Source organism: Balaenoptera ricei, chromosome 20, assembly GCF_028023285.1.
Source record: "Balaenoptera ricei isolate mBalRic1 chromosome 20, mBalRic1.hap2, whole genome shotgun sequence".
In the NCBI taxonomy this organism is placed as follows: Eukaryota; Metazoa; Chordata; class Mammalia; order Artiodactyla; family Balaenopteridae; genus Balaenoptera; species Balaenoptera ricei.
Window position 1 is genome coordinate 23564560 of NC_082658.1, and position 25569 is coordinate 23590128.

Here is a 25569-nt window from a genome sequence, read left to right on the forward strand (position 1 = left end):
GTGATTTTGCTCATTGTGCTTATGGACTGAAGTACCCATTTAGTCCTAATAAGACCAGAGATAACACATTGTGAGAGAGATGAAAAATGACATGTAACACTAACTGTGTGTGTTTTCCTCTAAGGGGCTTTTTTCGATTTCTGCTGCATAAGAGAAGCTCAGGGGAAAGTGAGAGTCAGGTAAATTTGAGGGGGATATAGTACTGTGGCCAGAGAAAGCAGGGGAGATGCTGAATTAATATTTCCCTTTCTGAGTTCCAGGAGGGCTTTTTCGGGAGAAGGCAGCCACTTTGGCTTAGGGATATGTATAGGCCTCTCAACGCCACACGCAAGGAAAACATGGCACAGAAGCTACACGACAGGGAGTCTTCTGATGAGGATGAGATATTCTCTAAGGATGCAGGGTAAATAATAGAGGAGAATTTAAAATTCTCCTCTAAAATGAGGAAATAATGAAAACTATAATTGTTCCTTTCAAAAGTAAAAGCCTTGGCATTATTCTTCTTACCCCAGGGAAGTCATCAAAGCCCCAGCAGAGAAGCTTCTGGCTGCATATTGGGTTGATGAAGGGGCGGGTGAGGAAAGTGAGACAGCACACGAGACAGCCACAGAGTGAGCCCTGTTCTGCCTCAAGCCACCTGCAAATTTTATTTTCTAATATTGGCTTCTCAGCATTGCTTGCAAAATACTTATTTTTCTCATACTAAAATGTATAAATTCATAGCCAAGTCTAACCATGTGGTAAGGAATTAAAATGTAAATAGTTGAATATTTATACATCACTAACAAGGGCCTGCAAGAAGAAGCAGAGCTGAAACTAGAATCCCTCATGGTAGCCAGTACTTCCACAAGAGGAAATGTGGGCAAAGGAGGATGAGTAGAAGGATGAAGAGGGGCTTCCCTCCCTTGTTTCCCCAGTATCATCAGTCCCTGGGAACTGGAAAACATACCATCCTCAAGGGGCGTAGATCATTAAATCAAATAGCAATATATTCTGGTGCTCTCTCTCCTGGGTCATCAAGTACCAGTTATTTACAACATGCTCGACCTCCTGCCCATAGAGGACCATCTACTTCTGGCCCCTCTCGTACGGTCATTGGGGTTGCCAGAATATTTGGATCACTGGGCCTCCCTCCACTGTGGAGCCAAGGCCTGACTTTTCTCCCAAGTTCTCAAACTCATGTACAAATGTGTACCCTGTCTTGGTAGAGGGTTCTCCCCCATTTCAAGCTGGTGGAAAATTCCCATTGGGTTGTTTTTTTTCTTTAAAAAGAAATCCCAACCCTTGGATAACTAGCAGGGAGGTTCCAGAAAGACAGGGGAAAGAAGAATGTGTGAGAGCAGCCATTGCCCAAGACGGCCCTCCTCAGGCCCTGGCCTCTCCTGACCCCCCTGAGGGTCAGCTGTGTGCTGCTCGGCTCCCTCCAGCTCAGCCCAGCCCCAAACCTACCCACCTCCTGCCTCACCCAGCACAGGCCCAGGGCTGCATGATTCCAAGTGATTATATAGTGACAGTGCCACCTGCAGAAGATGCAAAGGCTCTTCCACTCCTGCCAAGAAAGTCATTAATCACATTTCTTAAGTCAGTGAGAGTTAAATACATTAATGAGTAAAAGAAATTCTGAATGAACAAGATTTGATAATCTACCAAAATGACCACAGACAGTGCTGGTGGTTTAGTAATATGAGGTGAAGAACTGTGCAAGCCATGGGGTGATAGCACACGGTCCCCCAGAGGATCAGTGGGCCTGGGAGATAGCCCAGCAGGTTCCTGCCAGTTGGGTGGGGTTCCAAGCAAAGTGAACGGCCCATCAGTTCTGAGTTATGAGTTTGCTGATGCTGCATGAGAGACATCTGTTCTCTCAGTGCCTGCCCAAGTCACCTCCCAAAGGTTCTTACTGAGAATGAAAAACAAGTGTTTTTCTCTGGGCGGTGACTTCAGTGAGCCAACAAGTATTTACTGTGTTTAAGGCGCATGACTAATACTACTAACTATAGGAAGCAGCAGCAGCTAACACTTACCACTTGCTTGCTTGGTGCCAAGCCCTGGGTTAGGCATCTTATGGTCTTATTTAGCCCAACAGTCCGTGGAAAGCATATCTTGTTATCCTCATTTGACAGATAGGAAACAGGATTTAAAGAATGTAGGTAACCTGCTCAAGGACCCAAGGCCCCACGTCCAAAAGTGTGAGTTAAGGTTGGAGCCCAGAACTGTTAGACTCCAACAGGGATGCAGAGACGTCTAAGCTGTGTTTGCCACCGAAGAGTTGATAACAATGATAACAATGAGGAGAAGGAGGCAGCTGCTGTTTATTGAGCACCTGCTATGGACCAGGTACAGTACTAGGCACTTTGGTTACACTATTAGGTCACAAGAATGGAAAGTCCCCATGCCCGCTCAAACTCTGTAATGAGTGGGGGTCTGATTTCAGTAAGAGAGGTGGTCACAAAGACAGGGAGCTGACGAGAAACCAGGGGTAGAGATCCTTGTACTGCTGGGCTTCCCAAAGTGTGGACCAGGATTCCAGGTAGCTCCAGGTTCCTAGTTTGGGATATTTCCATTCTTTCAAAGTTGGTACATAAATGAGGCTTAGATAATATTTTTTGTATCATACTACCTCAGATTTGCACAATTTTTTATTAGTCTCAAATGCTACCCTACCATATTTCTAAATTAAAATTGCCAAGAGTAAGATTCTGCTTGGTCCAGCTTGACCGAGATTGGGCAGTGTTTTTGCCAGAGCCAGAGACTTCACCTGGCCAGCCTGTGAGTGAGCTGTCTCTCCTTGGATCAGGGAGTCATCCCTGGCTGTGACCCAGAAGCAGGAGGGGTGCCCAGGGTCAGGTGGTACAATACATGGCCGCCTGGGGGCTGCTTCTGTCACCATCTTATGATGGACAATCTAGCTCAGAGCCCAACTCCTTACTGAGACCTGAGAGATAGAAGGGGAGAGGGAGATACAAGGCCAACAGCTACTAAATGAATGCAAATTCTGATTCCGATGAAATCTGTCAGAGAATTTAGCCACTTTTTAAAAGATAATGAAATGAGACAATATATGATTAGGGCAAAAATGATACAGGGAAGAAAATTGTAGGATTCAGAGGAGGGAAGTTTAGGAAACTAGGGAGGGTCCATGAAAAAGGTAGAACTTGATCTGGGCCTGGATTATATGCCAGACACTGTGGCTGGTGCTGGGGAAAGAGTTGATGAGGACAAAGTCCCTTGTCTTGTGGGGCCTTAAGACTGAGAGGAGGCACAGACACCTGAAGATATATTATACATAGAAGACAGTGTGTTGACATGACAATGGCAGTGTACCAAGAAGTGGTTCAGCTCTTGGTTGGCTGGAAAGGAGTAAATGTGAGGATGGCTTAGAGGAGGGGAAGAAGAAGAAAGCCAAACAGAAGTTTCTTGGGAGGACGAGATGAAGGAAAGGCATTCTAGACGGAGGACAGTACAGGGGCAAGAAGCATGAAACCTTGGGTGGGCTTGAAGCGTGTGCAGTCTGGTGTTCCCAAGCGTGAAGCACAAGGAGGAAAGGGCAGTAGGTGAGGCTGTGCGGGCGAGCAGAGACCCAATCCCAAAGGGCCTGGTCAAGGCGCATGGCCTTGACCAAACAGAGTACAAACTACAATGTTTTAAATAGAGAAGAGACATGACCAAGCTTGAGTTTTATAAAGAGTACTTTGATGGTGGCCTAAAAGTAGAGAGGCCGAGAGGTCAACTTGGGTGTTTAGACCAAGTAGGAACTGGGAGAAAATGGGGCACCAGACCAGGGGTTTTGATGCAACTAAAGAGCATGTACGCTGGATACACATGAGTGAGAACTGGAAGGACAAGAGCTTGTGTTCAGAGAATGAAAGATTGTACATTTAAGATTTTTTATGACAAATTCCAGATGATGATAAGGTCCAAATGTAACCTGGGAATGGAGATCAGTGAGGTGTTGGGAATCCAGAAGGTGATGAGAAATAATTCGGATAGTCCTGGACACTCATTCCTTTCCCCTTTCAGTAGCTCAGTAAAAATCTAGCTCAGCAGGTACCAGCAAGCTCAATGGAACAAATAGGCTCCCCCTCCTACTGCGACCATTTCTGTCACCAAGCAGTTGCCACTGTTAGTAGTATAGACGTTCCCTGCCTCACCATCCCTGTAACTGTGACGCACTCCAGGCTGGCTCCTCCTCTATGGGAACTCTGATCATGGGACACACAATCCAGCTAAGTCTGGTCTAATCCCCTTCTCTGAAAGCTTGAGGGATTGAGTGCACCCTGTTATTGTTCTGCTTATAAGTCCCCCCCCACCCCGAACAATAAAACCCTACTGTATATTTGCACAGTAGGGGGTTGAGGAATTTCGTCCCCAGGAAAATCTGTTGGTTGTTGGCATGGTAAGTATTGTGGTAGATGTGGAACCTAGAAAAATGGTACAGATGAGCCGGTTTGCAGGGCAGAAGTTGAGACACAGATGTAGAGAACAGACATATGGACACCAAGGGGGGAAAACTGCGGTGGGGTGGGGATGGTGGTGTGCTGAATTGGGCGATTGGGATTGACATGTACACACTGATGTGTATAAAATTGATGACTAAGAACCTGCAGTATAAACAAACAAACAAAACAACTAATACTAAACTTTCATTGGGTTATTTGTATGGAAATATGTTAATATAAATGTTTCAGACATTACATGAAATTTCTAAAAATCTTATATTTGTATTTGTATGGAAATATGTATGGAAATATGTTAATATAAAGGTTTCAGACATTATATGAAATTTCTAAAAATCTTATATTTGTATTTGTATGGAAATATGTATGGAAATATGTTAATATAAAGGTTTCAGACATTAAAAAAAAAAAATCCCACAAGGACTCAGAGGCAAAGAATATACAAATCAATTTTCACTGCAAAGTAAAGGAGCTGTTACAGTGGAGGATTACTGCACTGAATGTCAATATTATGACATAGTATGAGTGTGTTTCATGTTTGGTAATTGCAATCATTGTTGCTTTTGTTGTGGTCATCCATGTACAATGCTTGGTGTCAGTCTATTTATCTCTTGTAAAAATAATATGCAGTGTGTGTGTGTGAAAAAAAAAAAAGGAAAAGAAAAAAGAAACTGTGTTCCCAAATGAAACCCTGGGATAGGATTAGTCATTTACATCTTTTAAAAATAAAGTCCAACAGTATTAGAGCTGTGGTATACTTATTGAAAAAAAAAAAAAACAAACTATTGTGGTAGAGGAAACGACTTGGAGCCCATGACCGAAGTCCCCAACCGTTACGAGGGCATCATTCATTAATATGCCAGTTCAAAATACTGAGAGTCTCAAGTCTGTCTGGTTCAACCCCTGAATCAGACAGTGTATTGATTATCTGGTGGTATGTAACAGATCACACCAAAATAGTGGCTCAAAACAACAATACACATTTATTCCTCACAATTTCTGAGTCAAGCCTTTAGGGGAATAGCTTGGGCAGTTCTGGCTCTGGGTCTCTCACGAGGTCCTCAAGATATCGGCCAGGGCTGCAGTCATCTGATGGCTGGACTGAGGCTGCAGGGTCCACTTCCAAGGTGGTTCACTCCCTTACCTGGCTGCCAGGGTGGTGCTGGTTGTTAGAGGGAGGCCTCCTTTCCTCCCTGCATGGGCCTGTCCACCTGCTACTTGATTGAATGTCCTCACTACATGATGGCTGGCTTCCTCCAGAGGGAGCTGTCCAAGAGAGAGACAGAGGTTATTCCTCTTATGGCCTGGCCTCAGAAGGCACATAACACCACTTCTGCCACATAGCATGGTTAGAAGTCAGTCACTCGTTCCAGCTCCCATTCAAGAGGAGGGGATTTAGACTCCACCTTTTGAAGAAAGAAGAGTCAAAGAATTTGCGGACATATTTTAAAACTACCATAGACAAGAAAATAGAAAGCACTCTAGATATTTCAAGCCAGGAAGAGAGAAAGATTATATCCAAACAGTTGGTGCTTATCATTGAGGGGGCTAATGGTGGTGAAAGTTGGGGATGGGGGACATTGTAGCACTAGCCTTCAGGTTACTTTACCACAGCTGCTTTCCATAGACTCAAAACTGCTGCTGCCACTCAGAAGTCAGGAAACTTTGGGAAACCACTGATGAGGTCATTGCAGCCCCAAAGCCCCAAGGGTGGTGACTAGATGGGGAATATGGAGTCTGCTGCAGAGGAGGAAAAAATGATTTCCATCTGCTTTCCACCTTCCAAATTTCACACAAGTACATATTATTGGCAGAACCCTGCTGTCGAGGGGATCTGTGAAATATGGTTCCCAGGCCTCTAGCACCTGCAGAGAAGAGGATAGAAATGGGTGTCAAGAGCCAACCAACACTATCCAACATGCGTCCGTATACAGGTATGGTGAGGAGGCACCACCAGTACTTGGAGAAGTCCTGGAGCCCTAGTCCTTTTTTTTTTTGTAGGCTTATGGGTGTCCAAGGCTTTGTAAAAGGGGGGTGGTGTCCGCATAGAATAACATGGTGGAGAGCTAGCTGAGTCACAAATCTGGAAGGTGTCACTGTAGTTGGGCAGCAGGTGAGGTACTGGTTGCTGGTGACATGCAGTCAGCCCCAGAGGTGACTGGAGAAACACCTGGCGTTGATCCTTAGTTGGTCTCTGGAATGTTCTCACTGGAATGAAAGCTGGGTAGACTGCAGGCAGTGCAGCATCGGAGAGAACATAGCTGCCATTCAAAAGGGCTGCCAGAGGAAAGGTGTCCATAGGGAAATACCATTTCTCAAAATATGGTCTGTGGACCTCTACACTCAAACCTCTCTGGGATGCTTCTTTAAAAGGCTGATCCTGGGACTTCCCTGATGGTCCAGTGGTAAAGAATCCGCCTTCCAGACTTACCTGGTGGTGCAGTAGTTAAGAATCCGCCTGCCCATGCAGGGGACATGGGTTCGAGCCCTGGTCCAGGAAGATCCCACATGCCGCAGAGCAACTAAGGCTGTGTGTCACAACTGCTGAGCCTGTGCTCTAGAGTCTGCGAGCCACAGCTACTGAGCCCTCGTGCTGCAACTACTGAAGCCCGCTTGCCTAGAGCCCGTGCTCCGCAACGGATTAATCCCAAGTATATTTGAGTACCTAATGGAGTATGAGTGTGCTAGGTACTAGAAAAAGGATGATAAATCTGTAAATATCGTTCCTGAAGTGTTCATAATCGCTCTGGAGAAGATCATGGATCTTCTCCATACACAGATAATGGATACAATGAATAAATGGATACATACAATGAATGCAATGGATAACGATATGGATAATAAATCTATAGTTATTGGTTTGAAACAGTATCAAGATCCAAGTAATTCCTCCAAAGTCAACAATTTTTGAAGTAAAAGAGCTCAGAAGTAGGTAATGGGTGGGGCTAAGGGTCTGATATATTGAGGTGGAGAAAGTCGTGGTGGGCATGGAGAAATGTGCTCGGTGATTTGGGGGTACTTTAGGAAAATGGGCTAGAAACCAGCTTTTTAAGAGTTTCATACTAGACTGTTGATGGCTTTAATGAGTTCTACCTTGATTTGCATATTTAAGACTCATGAAAACACTCAAGTCGAAGGATTGCATCTTTGGTGGTCATTTCTCACACAGAGGCGGGAAATCTAAATTTTTAAAGTTCAGTGTATAGTTAGCGCTAACTATTGAGTACTCTAGTCCTCTGTGGGAGTTTGAAGATGAAGCCAGCTGCTATAAAGATGTCTGCACCATTCGATCCTGTAAACTCACACTTTGGACTCTACGCTAAAAATACATTTGAATAGAAGCGCTAAACTCCAAGACTTCTGTGCGCGGGGGTTGCAGAAGGGGAACGAGAGGCAGAGACAATCCCGGAGTGGGAGGGGCGAGGGAGAGGCCCGAGCACCGCCCTCGTCCCACTCCCACCAAGCTGGCTCCGCCCCTCAGGCTTCCGTTGGTAAACAGCGAGGGCGCGTGCGCGCGTGCGCAGGCGCAGTCCGTTTGCGCCCCGAGCCGCGCACTCACGGTAACGGTAAGATGGTGTCTTTGGTACCTTTTGTGGTTCCCATCGTGGGTGACAAAACCTTGCTGGTGTGGGAGCTGAGCTCTGGACCCACGGCCGAGGCCTTGCAAGTGAGCCGAGCCGGGGCGGAGGGAGGGCTGGAGGAAGCCACCTCGCGCCCCAGTAACTGGGCGCCCCGGGGTACTGCTTCAGCACCTCATCTGCCTGTGGTCTGCGCTGAGAGGAATCTTAGTTCTAGAGCCGACCTGAGCAGTCAGCTCGCCCCCACAGATTTTTGAGAGATAGTTCCCAGCAGACGGCATTGCCTCCTCATGCTTCTTGAAGCTTAGGATTTCAGAGGGAAACCTGTTCCTGAAATGAGAAGTGTTTGGAGTTGCAGGATCACCGCAGTTGCCTGCGGCGAAGGGCTGGGGGAATGGAAGGGAACGGGCGGTTTGGCTTCCTGGGCGTGAAATTGCCTGCACTTACTTAGCATGGGACCACCCTACAGCATCCTCTGTTCACAGTCTTCTCCCAGTTTGGCCTTCAGTATTCGGTCCGAGTCGTCCCAAATGCAGCAGTGGCCGGTCCTGTGTTCTATGCCATCATCAAGGTTTATTCAGCAAGGGATGCCCACAGAGCCCAAAAGGCATGCGACCAGAAGCAGCTTTTTCAGGCATCTCCAGTGAAGGTGGGTCCAAATGTGGAATTCCTCGCTCTACTGGGATGAAGTGCTGAATTTAAAACTAATAGGCCATCGGGAATTCCCTGCGGGGTCCAGTGGTTAGGACTCTGCACTTTCACTGCTGAGGGCCCGGGTTCAATCCCTGGTCTGGGAAGTAAGATCCTGGGGTGGGGGAGGGGGGAAGGCCAGTGTTTGTACAGCACTGTGGTGTACAGAATGCTCTCAGATGCACTGCTTCACTGATCCCCCAGTTCCCCAGTTCGTTCTTTCTTTTTTTTAGATGAAGAAACTCGAACTCAGGATGGTTAAGTGACTTACTTAAGGTTCATGACAGTAAATGTGGAAACTAGAGGCCAAACCCAAACTTAACTGATGTTAAACCCCATGTCAGTTTATGCTGCCCCTTAATTTAAGAAATCTTCACAAGAGTCTTCCTTATATGTACTTTTATGTGGATTTTAAATCTGTGAGATTGACAAATTGTTTTTTAAATTAATTAATTTATTTAATTTTGGCTGCGTTGGGTCTTGTTGCTGTGCGCCGGCTTTGTCTAGTTGCGGCGAGCCGGGGTTGCTCTTCATTGCGGTGCGTGGGCTTCTCATCACGATGGCTTCTCTTGTTGCGGGGCACGGGTTCTAGGCATGCGGGCTTCAGTAGTTGTGGCTCACGGGCTCTAGAGCACAGGCTCAGTAGTTGTGGCACACGGGCTTAGTTGCTCTGCAGCATGTGGGATCTTCCCGGACCAGGGATCGAACCCGTGTCCCCTGCAGTGGCAGGTGGACTCTTAACCACTGTGCCACCCGGGAATTCCCGAGCTTGACAAAGTTTTGTCAGATGTAACATAAAGGAGGCTTCATCATCATCATCACTCTCAAACTGCCTATTCAGTACTCCCTTCAGATTCCAGAAAATGGTTAAAATATTCTTTAATGCATTGTAGAAACCTTATTCCATATTAACATGCCATCCAATTTTACTTCCCCAGAATTAACATTTCATGATGTGCCTCCGTTCAGCCACCATTCCTTTTTCAAGGACCTTTTCAATTCCTCTGAATAAGTGAGTGAGGCTTCGATTTCCCAGACCTTTCACTTTAGAATTGTGTGTCTTCTCTGATTGGCTTCTTGCTCTGGCTACTTCCCACTGACCTTGCTGCCTATTCTCACCCCTGTTTCTTTTCTCACTGATTTCACCTTTACTGAATCTGAGAACTCTCCTCAGATGTGACTCCAGGTGCACTACCTCCCACTTCTGTACCCTGTTTAACACCCTCTTCAATCCTGGCTGTACTCCCTGGGATTGAAATGATTTCATGTCAGACATTCTTTAATTTGCGGACCCTGCGACCATTTCACATAACCACTCAGACATTACCGATGGTCCTGGAAAGATTATGAGACAGTTACTTGGTATCAGTTGTGAGTAATGAGTTCTTTTCTTACATTGGACATTAAGACCATTCCATAAGCTTAGGTTCTGAGATTTTCACAGCATAAAGCCCGTCACTGATAGATTAATGAAGAAAATGTTCTACAAGTCACTATAGAGTTGAGAGGAAACGGCATTCGTATTAGATTTCTTCATTTAATGCAGAGCCTTAGTTTACCACCCACACCCCCGAAATTGTTACCTACTTTAGTTATGCGTTCTTTTTAAATTTTATTTATTTATTTATTTGGTTGCACCGGGTCTTAGTTGCAGCAGGCGGGCTCCTTAGTTGTGGCTCAAGGGCTCCCCAGTTGCGGCACATGGGCTCCCCAGTTGCAGCAGGCAGGCTCCTTTAGTTGTGGCTCACAGGCTCCTTAACTGTGGCGTGTGAACTCTTAGTTGCAGCATGCACGTGAGACCTAGTTCCCTGACCAGGGATTGAACCCGGGCCCCCTGCATTGGGAGCACGGAGTCTTAACCACTGCACCAGCAGGGAAGTCCCAATTAGGTCTTCTTTTATTCATTGGCAGGTGTCCATACTTCTTATCTTTTTTCCCCTGTATTTTTTATAAATACAGATAAGAGAATAACATCTTCAAATAAAATGAAGGAAAGGCCTAATGTATCTGAGTTTTTCTCAGTAGCACGAAGGGAAATGTTTGCCAGCAAGAACTGTGGCCAGGTTATCCCAGAAGTCAACTGTCTCTACTACCCAGGGGCTCAGAGCCCTTCTGAAGCTTCCTAATTGTCCAGGACAGCTCCATTATGACTCACCGTACAGGGCCTAGCCTCCCTGTTTTAAATGTTGCGACACTCCACATTTAAAAATTAGTCTTCATTTCTCCTTCCCAGCAGGCAGCTTCAGTTGGAGAAAGTAATTTCATTTTCTTACGTACTCATTCATTCACTCAGTCAACAGACCATCACTCCTCTATTATATGCCAAGATCTATGCTTGTTTCTGGTAACAAGGAAAGAATAATATATGGTTCCTTCAAGCACTTAAGGAGCTCATAAACTAGTGACAGAGGAAGATGCACAAACACATCAAAAAAGAATTAACAGTGCTTTGACTTTATTTGTATTATTTGAATTTTTATGACTATATTTATATACTACACCCTGTTCAAAATGGAAATAGGCATTTAAGAAAGAACTAGTGGGGCTTCCCTGGTGGCGCAGTGGTTGAGAATCTGCCTGCTAATGCAGGGGACACGGGTTCGAGCCCTGGTCTGGGGAGATCCCGCATGCCGCGGAGCAACTAGGCCTGTGAGCCACAACTACTGAGCCTGCGCGTCTGGAGCCTGTGCTCCACAACAAGAGAGGCTACGATAGTGAGAGACCCGCACACCGCGATGAAGAGTGGCCCTCGCTTGCCGCAACTAGAGAAAGCCCTCACAGAAACGAAGACCCAACACAGCCAAAAATAAATAAATAAATTAATTAATAAATTAATTTAAAAAAAAAAGAAAGAAAGAACTAGTGATGTAAAAAATCCACAGTAATATGTAAGTTATTTAGAGAGTTAAGACTGGAAATATTTGCACTCTCAAAGAAGCTTGCTAATGCAGATGAACCTCTAATTCTTTTGGTTGCTTTATTTACATTTATAGAGGTATACTATTCCCTCTTCTAACAGGGTTTAGTAACTTGGGGAAGGGGTGCTACAGATTAAGGTCCTAATTCAGTGGCAGGTCCATCTTATCTCCCCTTCAGGTCATATTCTCAAGCAGGAGCTACAGGATGAAACGACTAAAACAGTTCACTTCCTTTGCTTACCCCCAGCCCCGTAATAGGCTTCTGCTGGGCTTCCTTTGTTGCTTTCATCATCACTTTCACCACCAGAGGTTAGGGAACCTTCCGGTTAATCAGGGGCCCTGGAAATGATGCAGAAAAGTACTGACTTAAAAATAATAAATAACATTTACTTAGGGCTCACTGTGAACTCATTGCTTAAAATGTCCTACTTAATCTTCACAACCACTCTATGAAATTGGTATTGATAAATCTCAGGTATATCCAAAATAAGTCTCTGTGTAGGCTTGTGATATTTTTAGGTCTTTTATGTCTTTAGGGTCGTCTCGGCACCAGACATAAGGCGGTTCAACATAGTACGCTTGCCCTAAACAGCTCCAGGTGCCAAGAATTGGCAAATTACTACTTTGGTTTCAATGGGTGGTCAAAAGGATCGATCATCAGGGTAAACTCTGTAGATTTTCTTTGACTAACCAAACTCCTTTCAACATTGAACTCCTAGACTTTAGAGAGAAGAATAGAACAGGGCTATGGGGAGGAGATGTGAGAGGCTTCCACATGGAAGTGTCTGAGCATTGGCCTGCCACCTAGAATTAGTGATAATCTCAATGACTTGGATGGTGGTGTCCATAATTTTCTCCAGTATTTGTGTGGTATATAATAAAAAATAGTTGTCCATATCTAGTCATTCATTTGCAAGTCTCACTTGATTTTGAAGCTATAGCATACCTAAACTATTACCTGGGATTGCTGGAGTTTACTTTTTATTTCTAACACCAGAATATTTTGAAGTCTAGCCTTTAATTCAAAATCCTAACAGCTTCAGGATCTTTCTAACCTTGAAGAAAGGGAAAATGAAGATATTGTGACACCACTTCAGAAGCAAAGCCTGAAGCTCTTCTGTGCTTTAGAGGTGGCGTTGCCCTCCCACGAGTGCAGGAGTCCTGGAGTTGGCATGGCTGAGGAACCTTTGGATGAGTTGGAGGAAGGTCTGTTTTCCAGTATGTGTGTGTGTGGGGAGGTAAGGGAGTGGGATTTCTCTTTTTTCCTTTCTTTCTGAAACTCCACTTTTCAGATACATCATCACCTTGGCTAAGCAACTAAAGCCCTGGGCAGAATTTTTCTGCCTGACAATATAGATTTTTATCTTAGGCAATACCTGACAGCACCTTAAACTTTAGAATTTTAGAACTGACTGCCTGCCAAGAAGCTTAGGAGGAGGGAAAACGTTAGTGTTTTTTTTTTTTTTTTTTTTTGGTTAATAATTTGTTTTGTGCTAAAATAGTCCTTCAAATACAGATGTCTTCTGGCCTTCAGTTATCCCAACAAAATGATTGTCTAAAGATTGAAATAAAAATAAACTAGAACAACTCTGGGTCTTTTAAGCAGGAAGCGACGTCATGAAGGAAATTAGGCGCTGCAAAGTCACTGGAAGGGCTCGAAGAGCAGGTTCTCATCTAGGCGCCCAGGACTGATATCCAGAATAATAAGACTGGCCAACTCTGGGAGATGGTCACCTGAGGCTGACACTAGAACTACTGAGTCCCCAGCACAGCCCCATCGCTGTGAGCCAGCCTTCAGAAACCAGAGTCAAGGCTCCTTGACCCCCACTGCTGTCCCCATAACTACCACTCACCCCAGGAGGCGGGGACCAACACTGGAGCAGTGTTGCAAAGCCTCTCATTCCTGCACCCTTGCTTATCAGCAGAAGGACCAGGAAGAAGTTCTGTGCCTCCTCCTCACGTGGCCTACCAAATCCCGCACAAGGGTCTTTAATTAGCAGACCCTCCATTGTATCCCTAACCCTGGCTGCAAGGGCATCCGGAAAATGTAGATTTTAGCTTTCCAGGCTCTGAAGTACAAGAAGGCAGCCCAGAAGGAGGGAGGACTGAAGAATGAGCAGGCCAATCCAGAGCATCACTAGCCAACCCATAGTAATCACTAGCACTATCTCTACATCTTACAAATATGGAAACTGAGGCTTAAGTGGGGAGGTTAAGTAATTTGCCCAACATAACACAGTAAATTTGTGGTGAAGTCAGGATTTGAAATCAACCCAGAATATTCTGGGAGCATAGCGGGAAGCAGAGAAACTGAAGATCCTGGGGCACCAGCATCTTGTTCTGCCTTCTCTTGCTGGGCCATGAAGAGAGGCAGATCAGCTCCTGGAGAGGGTTCCAGGACCTTCCCACTCCAAGACTGCTTATTGGAGTCAGGAATGAATATCCAGTAACAACGCGAAAGACCAGGAACAAGCTGATCAAGGATGAGCAATGGTTCCCAAGCCGTCACCTGTGGGCAACCAGGAGTGATGGTGAGCAGCAGCCATCACAGCGACTCCTGCCCCTGATACCTTATCTCAGGATCCTTGGGCGCCCACCCTCCTTTCTTCGACCTTATAAATCTGCCCTCTAGATTGGAGGTCTAGTTGTGGGGTCAAAACCCCCAGTCTGATTTTCATAAGTCTGATTTTCCTTCTTCTCTGTCTCCAACACAGACAAGAAGAGAGAACATTTTAGGGGAAGAAAGAGAAGCTATAAATTCAGACAAGGTTTGAGATTAACTGAATTCTCCCGTTTTGTTTTAACTCTCTTTGGTTTCCATGACTATGGGAAAGCATGAGCAGTCTACATCCCTTAGCCAAGCATCTTAATCTTTCCTAATTCAGAGCCGTGGCATGCACGGAGGAATAAGGGATAGTTAGGTAGATAAATGGCTTAATCGATGGATGAATAAATTTGTAGATAGAGAATGCTGTAAGAAGAGATGGGCAGAGACAGAGACAGAGATAATAAACTTTTAATAGTCAGCCAGCAAGACCAGAACTGAAACAAACTGTCTCTCTAGAAACGTCCGGAAGAAGAGTGCAGCTTCCAGGAAGCTGACGGGGTGTACATAGAACAATATTCACGTTGCTGAAAAAAAACAGCAACAACAAAAAATAACAGTCCCCAAACTACAAAAGAGCAAATGGAATAATTACGAACTTTAGTAATTAGAAACGGAAGAGGAAACCAAATGGAAAGAGAGACCTATGAAAATACTTAATTCTATCTACAACCAGGTTCAAAGTCAAGTTCAAATCAATCAGCAAAACTCCTGAGAGGAGCCATGGGCTCCTCTTCTTGTGGCTGCAAGAAATCTGCAAGCAGCAGATTTGTCCCTACCAAGCCAAGATGTTCTCGGCACTCTAGGAAATCAGAGCCCAGACAAGAGCCTAGAATGCCCAGGAAACCAGAGCCAAGGTCACTGCTGTTTCTGCACATTGGGGCAAGAAGAATGGAGGAGGGAGAAAGTAATCATCTGTTTTGAGTAGGAATGGCAGGGAAGCAGTGTGGAGAGGGGGAGGGGAACACACACAGGTCTTTGGGTTTGCTTCTCTACTCTGCCAGCTGGCACCTGTGCCCTTAAGCAAGTTGCCTCACTTCTCTGAACTTCTGCTTCCTCACCTATGAAAAGAGATAGTGTCTTTCTCCTGATGTGGTTTCAGGATTAAAGATTCTGTATAAAAGGGCCTGTCCTGCAATCAGTGAAAGCTGTTGTCATGGGTGTTGTTCTACCCCCATGTGCAGGCTTTGTGCCCCTCTCACTCGCAGACTGAAGGCGGCTCCAGATGGAAATTGGAAACCAAGCTTTCCTTGCTGCTACCCCACCCTCATGGGGTTGCCCCAGCATTAGAGGTGGGCCTTGGCCCTAATGTGTTGTTCTCATAAACTGCTTGATAGTCTTTACTGAATGTTTACCAAACACCTGTTAAGTCAGGTCCCTCCTCCAACAGACATCCCCCCTGCCTTCGGCCTTGCTCTTTCTGCCCCTCTCCCAGAGGCAGGAACCCCTGTTTGGTGGCAGAGGTTCTATTATTCAGAGAAAGACCTCCAGACCAACAGAATCCTAAGTACAGGCACACCTCGTTTTACTGCACTTCGCTTTATTGTGCTTCACACATACTGCGTTTTTTATAAACTGAAGGGTTTGTGGCAACCCTGCGTTGTCATATGATGATTAACATTTTTAGCAATAGAGTATTTTTTGTTTGTTTTTTGTTGTTTTGTTTTGTTTTGTTTGGCCTGCACCACGTGGCTTGCAGTATCTTAGTTCCCAGACCAGGGACTGAACCCGGGCCCCCAGCAGTGAAAGCGCGAGTCCTAAACACTGGACCACCAGGGAATTCCCAGTAATAAAGTATTTTTAATTAAGATGTCTACATTGTTTTTTTTTAGACATAACGCTACTACACACTTAATAGATGACAGTATAATGTAAACATAACTTTTCGATGCACTGGGGAACAAAAAATTCATATGACTCACTTTACTGTGATATTCCCTTTATTTCAGTGGTCTGGAACCAAACTGCAATATCTCTGAAGTCTGCTGTATCTCCTATGTCAGGGATCCTGCAGCTGAACTCTGCCTACTTCAACCCCCATCACTTCATTCCAGGCCCACCCCAGCTTCAGGCTGCCTGCCAGAGCTTACCAAACACCTTCTGCCTTCCTGCCAAATCGTCCTCCTTCTGCAGAATGTGGCTTAGTGGAAAAGACACAGACTAGAATCAGACCTCCCTGCACATCTACTGTGTGACCTTGGGGAAGTTCCTTCACCTCTCTGAACCTCATCTATAAAATGAGGATAACAGCTTCACCGGACCGTGGAGAAAATTCAAGGGATGGTGTGAGTCCTGACCCTAGCGCAGTGTCTGGCACATAAGCAGTGTTCCCAGAAGATCAGCCCCCTCTCTTTTGTCTCCTCCCACCCCAGATGGCCTGTTACTTGTCATGCCTAGCTAAATCCAGAGATGTGACAGCGGTCATTAAAGCAAATTTGTCACTTGTTTCTATAGCCAGGTGGCACATGACAGCTATTAATTTTTCACATGAAAAATGGCTCTGCTAATTGAAAAACATCAAAAAGATTGAGGTTTACACAAATGGTCAGCTCTGTTTATTTTTTCTAATTTACTTTTCAGCAGTCAGTAAGAACTTAATGAGCTCTCATGTTTGCTTCCTCCCTATTTATAGATATTAGTGCCTGTGGTGTTCTAGATGTATGTACAGTTGTCCTTTGGTATGCACAGGGGATTGGTTCCAGGGCCCAAATCCCCCACCCCTTTCCTGCAGGTACCAAAATCCTCGGATGCTCAAGTCCCTCATGTAAAATGGCATAGTATTTGCATATAAGGTACATATATCCTCCCATATATTTAAATCATTTCTAGATTACTTATAATACCTAATATAATGTGAATGTTATATAAACAGTTGTAAATATCGAGACAAGGTTAATGTTTATGTGACTAGTTACCAGGCAGCGGCAAATTCAAGTTTGGTTTTCGGAACTTTCTGGAATTCTTTTTTCAAATATTTTTGATTTGCCATTTGTTGAGCAGATATGGACAGCCATCTGTACTGAGAGCATTCAGCCTGGGCTACACAGCCAGGAGGGAACAGTTACAATACCCAAGTGAATTCCAGATGGGACTTCCTGCTCCTTGACAACTTAGCTGATACACTCACTGTTCATCAAGAAAACACCTCTGTTGGTTCTTTATATCAGCTGGATTCTATTTTTCCTTTTCTTGGCATAGATTTCTCTGCCTTGAAAGTCTTTTTATTGTTTTGTTTGGTATGAAATAAAAACAGGTAACATTTATTGAGCAATTATCCTGTGCCAGGCCCTATTCTGTGCACTTTACATGGATTATCTCATTTCACACCCATCACAACACAATGAGGAAGGTACCATTATATATTTACCCTGTTTCCAGATGAGGGAACTGAGACATAAGGGGAGATTAGAAATTCGGACGCCGAGGTCTCTCTGGGTTCAGAGCCCATTTTTTAATCATCACATTCTCTTTTCCATAAGCAGAGCACAACTGGTGAGCTCCACATTTTGAGGAGAGAGAGACATAGATGAAACAGCACTGAACCAAGAGTCAGGAGACCACAGCTCAAGTCCCACATCTGCCAAGAGCCCCCACGACCTTGAGAGAGCCTCTTATCCTCTCTGCCTCTAAGTTTAGAGGTCTGGGGTAGCATGGGAGTGAGAGCACTGACACTTCTGCCTCTTCCCCTTCAGCTAACCAGCCACCAAAAGAATTCAGAGTATTGAATTTATCTGTGGCCAGTTTTGCACCCAATAGCCCCCAAAAGGAAGAGCCCTCTGACAAATCTGGAAGGAAAAACACAAATTAGACTGAGGCTTTCCCCAAATTTAGACCTTAGAACCCACAGGACCATGAAGACATCCCATATAGTCAGGAATGGGCTGAGAACAGAGCTCTTTGAATCCTGGGGCAAACAGGTCAAAAAGAGTGGAGACACCAGGAACCCTGCCCACCAGTAAAACATGACTAAAACAGTCCTCCGATTTAGAGGAGGACAAACAAGTAAGAGGGCACAGGGAATTCCCTGGAAGTCCAGTGGTTAGGACTAAGTGCTTTCACTGCCGAGACCCAGGTTCGATACCTAGTCAGGGAACTAGGATCTCATAAGCCATGCAGCATGACAAAAAAAAAAAAGGGTAGAGAAAGGAATAAGCTTACCCTGCAGCACTTCCCTGAGCAGAGAGCCATGATAGCAAAGTTCCTTCCTCTACAAACCAAGGTAAGGACCTGTGGAGAGAAGGAGAAAGAGCCCCCTAAATTTCTTCACCTATAAAGGAAGGGTCTGGACCACTGACTCAAGAGGCAACGAGGATGAACTGGAATAATGGCAGCAGTTATGGAAGGTGATGGATTCAGGAGGTGTGGTTGTATCTGGCTGCAGATTGGAGATGCAGTGGGAGAGAGGTTGGAGTTTCTGGTTTAGAGAAATGGAGGATGATGCCCTTGGGGGTGAGGACCCTGTCTTGCTCATTTTTGAATCTCCCGTGCCCAGCATGGATGGAGCCTGGCTCAAGGTCAAACTCAATCAGTATCCGTTGAAGGAATAAGGGGATGAATAGGACTGTGGTTTCAGCAACATCCAGAGACAGTGGCTCACGAGGCTGCTTTGACACTTGATTCATGAGCCTTATGGTGCTACAGGGATGTTAGCTTGTACTGTACCTATATATTTTGACTCCCAATCACATAATTAACAGCCAAGTTGGCAGCAGTCTCCATAGTAATGTTTGTGGGGAGATGGTAGGGAAATAATCACGCAGGAGATCAGTGTATTACAGTTCAATCATTTGCATAATCACAGACCTCAGGCCTTGAAAGGGTATTGAAAATTCATCCTGGAACCCTGGGCTCCTGACTCCCATTGCAGTGTTCTTTCCCTGCGCCGTGGGCCAGAGGCAGAGGCTGCCGTGGAGACAGCTACACCAGCACAGGACGCTGTGAGGACCCCCGCTATGCCCACAGTAAGATCACTTCTTATGAACTGGGTTTGTCAACCACTCCCAGCCTACAAACACCAAATAATATCCTCTTCTAGGATCTCAAATACAAATGCCAAGTACACACAAAAATGATATGTATAGGCTATCTCTTTTATTTTTTCGCATCTTTATTGGAGAATAATTGATTTACAATGTTGTGTTAATTTCAGCTGTATAACAAAGTGAATCAGCTATATGTATACATATATCCCCATATCTCCTCCCTCTTGAGTCTCCCTCCCACCCTCCCTATCCCACCCCTCTATGTCGTCACAAAGCATCGAGTTGATCTCCCTGTGCTATGCGGCTGCTTCCCACTAGTATAGGCTATCTCTTGATCTTTCTTATTTTAAAAATTTTTCCCAACTTCACTGAGGAATAAATAAATAATTGACAAATATAATTATATATATTTAAAATTTGATGATTTGATATACATATACATTGTGAAATGATTACCAAGATAAAGATCATTAACACATCTCGATCTTATCTTGACAACTGAACCAAGGAGTACATGCAGCTAGTAAGTAGCTGAGCCCGTAAGATGTGGATACCCCCTGGGCAGAGGGTCAGGAAGAGCTTTTCCAAGGACGTGATGTTTAAGCTGAGCTCTGAAAGATGAGCAAGCAGGAGCTGGCTTGGGGAAGGGGATGGTGATTATTCCCTACAAGGAGAGGGCCCAGCACATTTGAAGTCCCTGAGGTGAGAGAGCCTATGGGTTTCCATTTGCCTTGCAAAACCCCGTTTACATGAATGAAAGGAGGATTTCTCCAGAACAATGATCTTGGATCATAACTATCTGAGGGAGCTCAGGACAAGGAAAAAACTCATTACATTTCCTGAAAGCATATCCCCCCTCCAACTGAGTGTGCGGGAGGTGGGGGAGATGGAGAGAAGAGGAGGGGACGGGAGGAGAAAAGGAGGAGAGGAGATCTAATCCTTCCCCTTTCCAATGTTCCAAAATCTATTCTGCTGGTCACTTATCATGGGAGATGCTCCATAAAAATAGATTTCTGAGACCAAATAAATTTGGGGACTACAACACGCTATATCCTCCTCTTAACAATCCCCACAGCTTGTTAACAATTTAAAGACCTTGAGAAGTCCTGCCTTAAATATAGGTTCTCCAAACGCACTTGACTACTTTTTCACACAATACCTATTTAACAATCCACAGAAGCTGTATCAGGGAACAACAGCCATAAATTAACTTCAACAGCCACGTGGAAAGTGCCAACTCTGATATCAGCCCCAAGGACAAAATTCTTTTTAACAGAACAGTCTATTGCTACAAGTTTCCTATACAGTCCCGCGAGCATCGCAAATGCCCTGGTCAAGCCCCAGGCTTAAAGCAACCACTCCAAGACGAGGGGCATGCAGAATGAAGCACACGCTCACCATTTTATCCCGGGGAAGAAGGAGGAAGAGGCATGACTTGGGCTGGTATAACAGAGATTTACTTCCTCAGCATCCTTTGGAATGGATATCCTGCATGATTGAGCCGAGTTTGTTCAATTCTCAAAGCAATTTGCCAGGAGTGAGAAAGGAGCGCTTATTAAAGCAAGCTGGTCAGTCCTGGATGATTACTTCTTATTCCAAAACAATTAAGATGAAGGTAAAATAGGTTATGTTGCTGTAAAAAATATGAATCTCTCCAAACAGTAGCACATGAATTTCCAACCAGAGCCATCAAGGCCACAGCCAAAAGCTGGCCAGGCATAGGAACTATGGGGAAAACATTTCCACCCTGTCAAACAGTACTGTTTCAAGCTGAATTAAAACAGACAAGAGAGGGCTAGATAAGTGGGGAGTGATGGGGTGCCCTGGATACAAGTACCCACTTAGCAGTCTGAACCCATCCCTAAAGAATACCCTGAGGGGAAAAAAAAAAAAAGAATACCCTAAGGAAGTGGCAAAGACAACCACACAGCGGCCTTCTTCTTCTACCTGGACCCCCAGTCCTAAAAAAATAGGTCTAAGCAGGATTTCTCAACCTCAGCACTACTGACAGTTTAGGTGGTCGATTCTTTGCTGTGCGGGCTTCCCTGTGTACTGTAGGGGTTAAGCAGCATCCCTGACCTCTACCCACTAGAGGCCAGTAATTACCCCTCCTCTCCTCCAAGTTGTAGCAAGCCAGTCTCCAGACATTGCCAAATGTCCCCAGGGGGTAGAAAGTGGGGTAAGATCACTCTTAGTTGAGAACCACTGGACTAAAGCAATAGAGACATGGGGGAGTGGTCCCACCAGGTCCCTGAATCCAGCCTGTCTCCAAGAGAACACTGTGCTCAAGACTGGCCTCGCCCAGAGAGCAAAGGGGGTGTGTTCAGAGGTTGTTACTTTTGCCCTTTTCTGGACACGGAGGGAGTAGGAGTGTCCTGATTCCCTTGACATGCCGTCCAGTGGCTGGCATCACAGCAATGTGCCTCACCTGCTCTGCAGAAGACAGCAGCCAACAGAGGTCAGAGAACCTTCCTGACAAGCCAGGGAGCCATACCAGGCGGCCTCTCCCCTTCCCCTGCCTGGCTTCCACACTGTTTAGGATAGAAAGATGTCTTGTAAGGCTCAAGGAGGCCCAGTAGAAAGAGTTTGAGAAGTCATCCTCAAAGCTAAAGCTGCTCATTGTCCCTCCAGTAACAACCAACATGTGACATCGCTATATACAGACATCAGTCTGTTTCCTACAATTTATGAATAACCTCCCATTAATACCAACTGCCTGTGGATGACAGGAGCAGAAGGAATGCCTTGGCTTGGAGTTGGATGCTGTGTTATAGGCTCTGATGCTGACATCTGCATGAGGTATCTTCCTTTCAGTAGCCCCTGGTTTTTTCTCCATCACAAAATGAGGAAAATAGCAATATCCACCTCACCAGGTTGTTGCAAGCTTCAAATGGGAAATGTGTGTGAACACACTTTGCAAATTTAGAGCATTGGGTTGTTTTTATTAACTCAAGAGGTATCATGAAAGTTGCAAAACAAATCAATTTTAATTCACTCACAAGTAGATGCTGTGCAGACATTTGCAGAGAAGATGACTGGGAAGGAATACTTACTTGAATAAAGTGATTAAGAGCAGCTAAGATGGGGACTTCCCTGGTGGTCCAGTGGCTAAGACTCCACGCTCCCAATGCGGGGGGCCCAGGTTCGATCCCTGATCAGGGAACTAGATCCCACATGCCACAACTAAGAGTTCTCGTGCCACAACTAAAGATCCCACATGCTGCAACTAAAAAAAAGATCCCTCGTGTCACAACTAAAGAGCCCACATGCTGCAACTAAGACCCAGCACAGCCAAATTAATAAATATTAAAAAAAAAAAAAGACAAGAGCAGCTAAGATGGAGAGAAAAATGTAAGACAGTGTTTTTAAGATTTTAAGAGTGAATGCTTATATACCCTGAGAAAACCATAATTCAGAAAGATACATGTATCCCAATGTTCACTGCAGCACTATTTACAATAGCCAGGACATGGAAGAAACCTAAATGTCCACCGACAGATGAATGGATAAAGAAAATGTGGTACATGTATACAATGTATACAAATTAGCCATAAAAAGAAACGAGCTTGAGTCATTTGTAGTGATGTGGATGGACCCAGACTCTGTCATACAGAATGAAGTAAGTCAGAAAGAGAAAAACAAATAGATTAATGCATATATGTGGAATCTTAGAAAAATGGTACTGATGAACCCAGTGGCAGTGCAGGAATAGAGACGCAGATGTAGAGAAGAGACTTGTGGACACAGGGGGAGAAAGGGAGGGTGGGACGAATTGAGTAGAGTAGCACTGACATATATACACTACCAAATGTAAAATAGCTAGCTACTGGGAAGCTGCTGCATCGCACAGGGAGATCAGCTCGGTGCTTTGTGACCACCTAGAGGGGTGGGATAGGGAGGGTGGGAGGGAGGCTCATGAGGGAAGGGATATAGGTATACATATAGTTGATTCACTTGGCTGTACAGCAGACACTAACACAACATTGTAAAGCAATTATAATCCAAGAAAGATATTTTTTTAAAAAAAGGAGTGAATGTTTAGAGTTCCCAAGGTGGCAGAGCAGGAAGACCCTGAGCTCACATTCTCCTGTGGCACCAAAATTACAACTATTTACAGACCAACAATTTATGAAAAAGACCAGCTTTAGTTTTGAGGAAAAGTTCTCAGACTCTTTCTACTGGGCCTCCTCGAGTCTTACAAGACACCTTTCTATCTTAAAATAGAAAATATCTTCTACAACTAGAGATATAAAGAAGGAACCATAACAAGATGCGTAGGAGGGGTGGCGTTGTAGTATAGTCAAGACCATACCATGGGTGGGCAACCCACGAACAGGAGAATAATTACAATTGCACAGGTTCTCCCCAAGGAGTAAAAGGTCCAAGCCCCACATCAGGCTCCCCAGTCCAGGGGTCCTGTGCCAGGAAGACGAGCCCCCAGGACATTTGGCTTTGAAGGCCAGCAGGTTTTACTTTGGGGAGAGCTAGAGGACTGTAGGAAGAAGAGACTCCACTCTTAAAGGGCCCACACAAAATCTCACACACTCCAGGACCCAGTAGAAGAAGGGAAGAAGCAGTAATTTGAAACGATCCTGGATCAGACCCACCTGCTGATCTTGGAGAGTGTCCGGAAGAGGCAAGAGGCAACTGCAGCTCACCTTGAGGACAAAGACATGGGCAGCAGCCATCTTTGAGAGCTCATTCTACCACATGGACACTGGAATTGGCAAGTTCCATTTTGGAATCCTCCCTCTAGCTTATGAGCCTCAGGACCCAGCCCTGACCCTGCCCACCAGCTTAAAAGCACGGGATGCTTCAGGCCAAGCAACTAACTGGGCAGAGACACAGCCCCATCCACCAGCAACCAGGCTGCCATAAGACCCCCTGAGCCCACAGCCACCCCTGGACACAGCTCTGCCCACCAGAAGGCCCAGCACCTGGTCTCCCACCAGTGCACAGGCACTAGAACTGGGTCCCCTAGGGCCCTGCAGTCAGAGACACCAGGGACCCAGCTCCACCCCCCACGGGGCAGACACCAGGCTCAGAAAACCCTGAGCCCCAGCCCCACCCACCAGTGAGCCCACTGTAGTCTCAGGACCAGCCTCACCCTCCAGCAGGCAGACACCAGCCCCAGGAAGAGCTGGGCCCCAGCCCCGCCCACCAGCAGCCAACACCAGCTCTAATATACCTTGGGCCCCATAGCCAGCAACCTTGGGCCCCATAGCCAGCCACCTTGGGACCTGACCCCACACACTAGTGGACCAACACAAGCTTTAGGACCCAAGGCCCCTACTGCTAAAGACCCCAGGACCTTGCTCTGCACATCAGTGAGCCAGCACTCGCCCCAAGACATGCTGAGCCTTGGCCCCACCCACCAGTAGGCCAAAACCAGCCAAGGGACACTGGGAGACGCTGGTCCAACCCACCAGCAGGCAAACACTAGATCCAAGACACAATGGACCCCTCAGTCAGCTGCCCGAGGATCCAGCCCCACTCACCAGCAGGCCAGCACCAGGTATGGAACCCACCAGAACCCACAGCTAGCCATATCAGGAACTGGACCCACCCACCAGCAGGGCAACACTAGATCCAAGAACCCCAGCCGTGCAACCACCCACCACAGAGCCTGCCCCTACCCATCAGTGTACCAGCACTAGACCTGGGACACCACAGAGTTCCACAGCCAGCTGCCTCATCATCCAGCCCCACCAACCAGCAACTGGCAGCCTCTGCATAAGGCAGGCCCTGGAAACCAACTGAACTGGGGGCCCACCATGCTTACCAGACCACCCACAGTAGTCAGTCCGCCACAACAGTAGGACCCACACAGCCCACATATAGGGCACCTCTATGGCATATAGCTCTGATGACCAGAGAGGTGTGTGCTGCTGAGATACATAGGATGTCTCCTACAAAAGATCACTTCACAAGGTCAGGAAACATAAACAACCTACAAGATACATAGAAATAGAAACAGCAAATTAAGCAAAATGAGGTGACAGAGAACATGAAAATTATGAAAGGAAAAAGCTCACTGGAAAAGGCAAATATACAGTAAAGGTAGTAAAAGCTAAAAGACAAAGTTTAAAGACAAAAGTAGTAAAATCATCTATACCCACAATAAGCAATTAAGGGATACACAAAACAAATAGATGTAAAATATGATGTCAAAACAGTAGTCATGAGGGGAAGGGAGTAAAAATGCAGGATTGTTAAAATGTGTTTGAAATTAAGAGATCAGCAACTTAAAATAATCATGCATACATATAGATAGATAGATTGCTATATATAATCCTCATGGTAATCACAAACCAAAGATCTATAATAGATTCATGCACACAA

At 45.5% G+C, this 25569-nt stretch overlaps 1 protein-coding gene across 1 annotated transcript; it reads left to right on the forward strand.

Moving 5' to 3' along the window:
- The first annotated feature begins 8025 nt into the window (after positions 1-8025).
- On the forward strand, positions 8026-17507 carry LOC132354801 (RAD52 motif-containing protein 1-like). Its single transcript, XM_059906873.1, has 4 exons — positions 8026-8121; positions 8502-8681; positions 12678-12846; positions 16195-17507. The coding sequence occupies exons 1-4, from the start codon at positions 8026-8028 to the stop codon at positions 16407-16409; spliced, it is 660 nt and encodes a 219-aa protein (XP_059762856.1). The 3' UTR covers positions 16410-17507.
- The last annotated feature ends 8062 nt before the right edge of the window (positions 17508-25569 follow it).